Source organism: Microtus ochrogaster, unplaced genomic scaffold (genome assembly GCF_000317375.1).
Source record: "Microtus ochrogaster isolate Prairie Vole_2 unplaced genomic scaffold, MicOch1.0 UNK8, whole genome shotgun sequence".
NCBI lineage: Eukaryota > Metazoa > Chordata > Mammalia > Rodentia > Cricetidae > Microtus > Microtus ochrogaster.
In genome coordinates this window covers 1,227,296-1,234,656 of record NW_004949106.1, presented here as the reverse complement: position 1 = coordinate 1,234,656, position 7,361 = coordinate 1,227,296, and the positions used below count along the sequence as shown (strand labels likewise).

The 7,361-nt window shown below is 42.8% G+C and overlaps 1 protein-coding gene across 2 annotated transcripts in view; it reads right to left on the bottom strand.

Annotated features, from left to right (window-relative positions):
* Orc2 (origin recognition complex subunit 2) overlaps window positions 1-7,361 on the bottom strand; it is a 31,546-nt gene that overhangs the window by 22,032 nt on the left and 2,153 nt on the right. The window contains exons 2-5 of one of the 2 annotated variants that reach the window (XM_005366341.3): window positions 5,206-5,254; window positions 4,113-4,216; window positions 2,618-2,761; window positions 1,102-1,188 (exon numbers count right to left, since the gene is read on the bottom strand). In XM_005366341.3, coding sequence (XP_005366398.1) covers window positions 1,102-1,188; window positions 2,618-2,761; window positions 4,113-4,209 — 328 coding nt within the window. In that variant the 5' untranslated portion in view covers window positions 4,210-4,216; window positions 5,206-5,254. The remainder of the gene's footprint in view (window positions 1-1,101; window positions 1,189-2,617; window positions 2,762-4,112; window positions 4,217-5,205; window positions 5,255-7,361) is intronic. The other variant, XM_026788847.1, reaches the window with a different exon arrangement.

Below are 7,361 nucleotides of genomic sequence, written 5' to 3'. Positions count from 1 at the left end.
CCTTTTCAGATGTACCGTCATCACCCTTAGGTAAGCATGTGCACATGTATGTGAGTGCAGACGCCCACAGCAGAGCTACAGGTAGCGTGAGTCACCTGACGGGCGTACGGAAACAACCTGGGTCCTCCGCAAAGGCCGTACACACTTGTAACTCCTGAGCCACTTCTCCAACCTATTTCTTTTATTCTTTAAATGGAGAAAGTGTATCTGTATTTATTTTAGGCCATCTTACTGGCCCATATGCCCTTCCTAGCTGTTAGAATTTTCAAGATCTTCTGATCTTAAAATTTAGCTGAGATACTCCACAAGCACTTCTTTTTTAAATTTCCTGACTTTAATTTCCCATGACTTTTCAACTTATCTGAATATAAAATATAAAACATATACACCCTTGCTTGATATTCAGGCCCCCCCCTTATCTCTCCCCTAAAACGACTCCATAGATTCGATTCTCCAATCCATGCTCATCCATCCCCGGACTGCAGAAATGTGAATGGATGTTTTCAGTTCAGTACCCTTCCTCCTGTAATTTTAACAAATTTCTATCAATTCTTCAAAACTGGCATTGCCCCCTTTCATGACTCAACCCCAAAGAATGCCTTTCTACTTTGAGCAACCGTAGCTTATACACAACTCTACGGAGACTGGGTAGGAATAGAACAGTCCAGGCTTTGAAATCTAAACTGGCTCTGCCATGTATCTGTGGGTTTAATTTACATCATAGGCTCCCATAAACAGACAGACAGACAGACAGACAGACAGACAGACAGAAAGATAGATAGATGTATATACGGAACACGGCACGGACCCTGGCATACAGTACTTGGTCAACAATAACTTCTACTGTTATTATGGAAATGACTTTCTTTTTAAGTAAGAGCAGCTCAGGATGTCTTTGAACTTGTGATCCTCCTGCCTCTATGTCCAGAGTGCTGGAATTATGGAATTATGACAGCACAGCAGCTAACTGCACCGTTCTTTAAGGAAATGTCTTGCTCTCTGTCCTCTAAGGACCACTTATCCCAGGGAATACAGCAGAAGGTAATCACGGGAACGTGGTGCTGGCCTACCATGACCGCAGGAAACACAGGACTGACATACCTAATTTGGTCATTTCTTCAGAATGTTTTCTGGATTGAAAAGAATAAACTTTATTCCCATCTACAGCAGAGCCATTTTTCAAGGATTCTGTAAAAGAAAATGCAGGATGCAATGAGGAAAACGGAAGATTGAGAAAAAAAAAAAAACTTTAAATAGCTAAAAATCTAAAAGTTATACCCCCTCACTTCCTTTCATACAAGTTTACCAGCAGAAGCCAAACAGTGGTGGCGCACACCTTTAATCCCAGCACTCGGGAGGCAGAGGCAGGCAGATCTGTGAGTTCCAGGACAGGCTCCAAAGCTACACAAAGAAACCCTGTCTTAAAAAACAAAAACAAGTTCACCAACAGATATTTACGTACAAAATACTTCTATATACACGACAAGGAAAACCGACTAATCTTGTTTATTTAATCATTAACACAATTAACATGCTATTTATAGAGACAATGATTTTTTTTACAGACTGGAGAGCTTAATAGACTATGAAAACTAAACAAGAGGGTAAAACTGTGAGTTCAAAAGGGCTGATAATGTATGTAAGGCTATCTTCACTAGTTTTCTCTTACCCTAGTAAACAAAACCCCTGGGGATAATGTATGTAAGGCTATCTTCACTAGTTTTCTGTTACCCTAGTAAACAAAACCCTGGGCTGGAGAGATGAGCTTCTTCCTCTTTTAGAGGAGCTGAGTTCCCAGCACCTGCATCATTATGCAGTGCAACCAGGCCGTGTGGTCCTCCCGGCTCAGGCTCCTCAGCGGCTGGGATTAAAACTCTGTGCGACCAGTCTAGCTAAGGAGGCATTAGCAAGGGAAATGTGAAAAAATCCTTGGTATTACAAAACCTATGGCCTTGAAATAATCACATTACAAAAGCAGATATATAGCATACAAGTAATGCAACATTGTCACGGATGGGAACAATTGTCAGGAAACAGGAAAAGGGGAAGTAGCAGATGAGAGAAACAAAACATAAAAAATACAGGAGATAATGGACAAAGAACGAGGACATCTTCCCAAAATACAGAGAAATTAAAGACAAGGTCACATGTATTAGGCACTGATCCTCCAATCTAGTCAGGACCTGTGCGGGGCAGGAGAAATTGGTTAGAGTCCTGCAGCTAAGCCTTGCCCTTAGTCTGAAACATCATCAGGACATATACCAATATTATGATCTGCAGGAAGTACTCTTATATGGAAAAAATATATAAAATAATGATCTCATTATGATATCTGTAGATCTCATTATACCTTGCTCTTGTTCTCCATCCCTGAGTATCGTTTTCAGTCTCTGAGGCTAACACAAATTCGACCAAGAATGCACCCCAGAAGTGTCAACTGCTTAGTTAGTCAGGAATACTCACTAAACCTTCTGAGGGACAGAGGCTCACTGAGCTCAACTAAATTTGGGCTCCTTGAAAATCCAGAATAGAGTTGGTATTCCAGGCCTGTTTTTCCAGCTACTCAGAAGACCAAGTTGCTTTTGTACATCCTGAAAAGCAGTTCCCCGCTGAATACCTTGAATATTTCTTCCCAAAACTTCCACGTAGTTCTGATCCTTTAGGACTTCCTGGTCACGCTTCTCCAGTTCACATTCTGGCTTCTTTATTATTTTCTGAGGATTGACCAAAAGCTGAGCTTTCTCCTTTTTTATTTTAGTTCCTATAAAAATATATAATGTAAGAGTTACGAATTTTCTTTTTTCTTATTTTGTTTTGTTTGTTTTTTGACACAGGGTTTCTCTGTGTGGCCCTGGCTGTCCTGGAACTCTCTCTGTAGACCAGACTGGCCTTGAACTCAGAGAGATCTGCACACCTCTGCCTCATGCAAAGTGCTGGGATTTAAGTCATGCGCCACCACTGCCTGGCGTGAATTACACTAGAGTCACCCAGACGGCTCCACAGATAAAATGTGCGCTATGCCTGATGGAATGCACAGGGGAAAAGGGATCCATGTTCAGAGCGCTGTCCTCTGACCACCATGTGTATGCTAAATGTCACCATGTGTATGCTAAATGTCACCACGCGTGCGCTACATGTCACCGTGTGTCACATGTCACCGTGTATATGCTACACGTCACCACGCGCACGCTACATGTCACCACGCGTGCGCTACATGTCACCATGCGTGTGCTACATGTCACCATGCGCGTGGTGCATGTCACCATGTGCATGCCACATGTCACCACATGCATGCTACATGCCACCACATGTGCATTACATGTTACCATGTGTGTGCTACATGTCGCCATGCATGTGTTGCATGTCGCCACACATTGTTACATGTCGCCACATGTGTGTTACATGGCGCCACAAGGATGCTACATGTCACCACGCATATGCTACATGTACATGCATGCTACATGTCACTGCGTGCATGCTGCATGTCACCACGTACATGCTACATATGTCACCACATGCATACTGCATGTCACCACGTGTATGCTACATGTCATCACGTGCATGCTACATGTCACATGTATGCTACATGTGCCACCACGTGCATGCTACATGTCACCATGTGTATGCTACATGTCACCATGTGCATGCTACATATGTCATCACGTGCATGCTATATGCCACCACATGTATGCTACACATGTTATCACGTGTATGCTACACACGTCACCATTGTCTGCTACATGTCACCATGTATATGCTACATGTCACCATGTGTATGCTACATATGTCAGCAGACAAACTATACCAAATGCACGATTAGTAGTATATATATAAGGCCTCTGGGGGAGTTACTGTTTTATCTTCCCTTAAACGTGCGAAGTCAGCTGGGCAGTGGTGGTGCACACCTTTAATCCCAGCACTCGGGAGGCAGAGGCAGGCGGATCTCTCTGAGTTCGAGGCCAGTCTGGTCCACAAAGTGAGTTCCAGGACAGACAGAGAGAGACCATCTCAAAAAAACAAAATAAAAAACAAACAAACAAACAAAAAAACCACCCCCCAAACAACAAAGATGTGATCCATGAGCATCTCTTCAAGTGTGCAACCACACATACCTCCTTCTCTATCAAAAATGTGATTGAGGACATCATCATCGCCCACAAATTGAACAACTGGCACCTTAGCTTCCTTCATCTGTGGGGAGCTCATCATGGCCAACCTAAACAAAGTATAAGTCAGTGTGATGAACAATTCATACCAAATAAACATCATGGAATGAACACACAGAATTACCTAGTATTTTTAAAGGGGGGCATGTACCATGCACTCTTCCATGAGTATGTCCTGCAGTAGAATAATTCTCTTGTACACAGTGAAGACTTGTCACTGTGAGCATTTAATAAAAAAACTGGCTGGCCCAGGGCTCAACAGGACAGAGGTAGGCGGGAAAGCCAAACTGAAAATTATGGGCTAAGAAAGGGCATAGTCGGGGAGAAGCCAGCCAAGCACACTAGAAAATGAGGTAACGAGCCATGGACCAAGTGGCAAAGCATAGATAAAAATACAATTGATGAGGCTCCAAAGCCACAGAGAAAACCTGTCTCGAAAAACCAAAAAAAAAAAAAAAAAATACAATTGATGGCCGGGCGGTGGTGGCGCACGCCTTTAATTCCAGCACTCGGGAGGCAGAGGCAGGCGGATCTCTGGGAGTTCGAGGCCAGCCTGGTCTACAGAGCTAGTTCCAGGACAGGCTCCAAAGCCACAGAGAAACCCCGTCTCAAAAAACCAAAAAAAAAAAAAAAAAATACAGTTGATGTAAATGTAAGAGTTAGGTAGTAACAAGTCTGAGCTATCTGCCGATCGTGTATAAGTAGAATTAAGCCTCTGCGTTGGTTATTATGGACTGGCGGCTGGTGGGGAATGGGTAAAAAACATTGCCTACAACGTCCTGTCCCTCAGTGGTGGCTTGTGACTGGACACGGAAGCCAAGCCCCTTCTCTCCCAGCAGCAGAGGGGCACACTAGGACACACCAGCAGAAACCCCATTTCTGCCTTTTCTTCTGACAAAAAAAAAAAAAACAACCCAAACCAACAAACAGCAAAAAACTAAGGACTATCTCTCTCACGCAACTTACTTATTACACAGATAGCTAAATGTTGCAAAATTTTGCTTAATAACCAGCACAATTAAGTAGCTTTTTCATTTACCTTGTAAGGTGCTATGCATTCTGCAGCTTGAAAATTCAGTCACCTGTAACTAGAAGTCAGTCAAGATCAGCTAGCAGGTAAAGGAAAGCAACCCGGGTAGCCGCACCCCCAAAGCCAGGCGTTAAACAACAGGAGGTATAGATTGCAGTGGCACAAAGAGGACTGAGAAAAGCCCTGGACTGGCAAGAGGGGAGTCAGAGGAGGAAGGAAAGCACTTTCTGAGTTACACAGACTTTCCGCCACTTTTTCTCTTGTAGTGAGACAAGGGCTTCTTACGTAGCCGAGGCTAGCCTTGAACTCAGAATTCTCCGCTCTACCTTTCAAGTGCTGGAATCATAAACAAATGCCTCCAAGCCCAGCTCTTTGCAATTGTTCTAATTTAACCCTCAGAGCTCCAAGAGGTTACACTTTGTGGAGAAAAATAACAGATATTCCACCCATAGAGTCAGAGCCACATCTAGGAAAGTACGTCCTTCTTGGGTCATTTTATAGTCATAATACTGCTTTCTAGTCTAGACTTCAAGTATAGTAAACAAAATGTGTAATGCATCTATACAGTACCTGTATGAAGAAACTAATAATTTATACTTGAATGAAAAGACTTCTTTGTTTTTTTGCAGGGACTAAGTTTGAGATACTGTATGAGGTACTTTTAGATACAGCAGAAACAGAGTCAAGTACATATCTGTGTATGTGTGCAATTACTCTACTTTATAAATAAGCTGTCAGCCAAACAGTACTTTTTTTTATAATTCACAATTAGAAATCAATTTTGACTGATTCCTAAATTCCTGATCACCTAATTAGATAGCTTGTTCCTTTCTCATTTACCTTGCAAAACATTTCCTGTCACTGAATAAAAATTTTACTCTAAGTCAGGTAGTAATGGCTCACACCTTTAATCCCAGCACTCGGGAGACAGAGGCAAGTGGATCTCTGTGAGTTCGAGACCAGCTTGGTCTACGAGAGCTAGTCCCAGGACAGGCTCCAAAGTTACACAGAAAACCCTGTCTCGAAAAAAACAATAAATAAATAAATATTTAAAAAATCTTACTCTAACTTGCTTGTTATGCTCTCTGAAAACTTTGCATAGCATGTCATCACAAAACAAGACATGTGGTTCTGGGCTTCAGGGCAATGAGCGGAGAGAAAGGGAGCAGAGAGGGGAAGACTGGGACACAATTTTCATTAGCAAAGCTAAATAATTCCTGGGAGTGAATCTTCAAAAATAGTCTAGGTAACTAAATATTATGACAGGTGATTTCCCTGTGGTAGTTCACTGTGTATGTGTAGGGGGAGGTCAGAAGACCACCTCTGATGTCATATTCCCTGAGCTATTCCTTTGAGAGCAGAAGCTGGTAGAGCAGGCTGGTTGACCAGCAACTCCAGGAACCACCTGGCTTTGCCGCCCCAACTGTAGGATTACAAGCTCCCAGGCCACCAAATCTTTGGGGCTTGTTGTTGCTGCTGTTAAATAACATGGGTTTTAGGGACTGCACTCAGGTCCTTGTGCTTCCAAGACAAGCACTTTACCAACTGAGCCATCTCTCTAATACCTATTGCATCTTATTTTTAGTGTGTGTGTGTGTGTGTGTGTGTGTGTGTGTGTAAGAAACATGATCTCGTGAATTCCAGACTGGCCTCCAACCAAAGATAACCTTGAACTTCTGATACAGCTTCTACCTCCCAAAGGCAGGTGTCACCATGTCTGGCTTATACTATGCTATGGATGGAGACCAGGGCTTCCAGCAGGCTAAGCCAAGAGCTCCAATCGTACTACATCCTTAGTCCCTTAATCTACTTCCTGTGATGTCTCACTTTATAATACAAGCTGGCTTTGAACTTACGACTCGGTTACCTCGGCTTCAACAGCAGTGGGATAGCAGCCACCACACCCAGCTCTAGTATTTTAATCACCTCCTAGGTAAGAGGGCCCACGTGGTCAAGGACAGCCATGAATGCCGCCCAACACAAAACTGTGAACATAAACACTGAGTTCTTTTTGCAAGTTTTCTTCCTTTCTTTCTTTCTTTCTTTCTTTCTTTCTTTCTTTCTTTCTTTCTTTCTTTCTTTCTTTCTTTCGTAACTGGATTATGATGTTCTCAGCCATGAACTATGTGGATGACAGCAACATTGTATCCAAATATAAAAAAAAG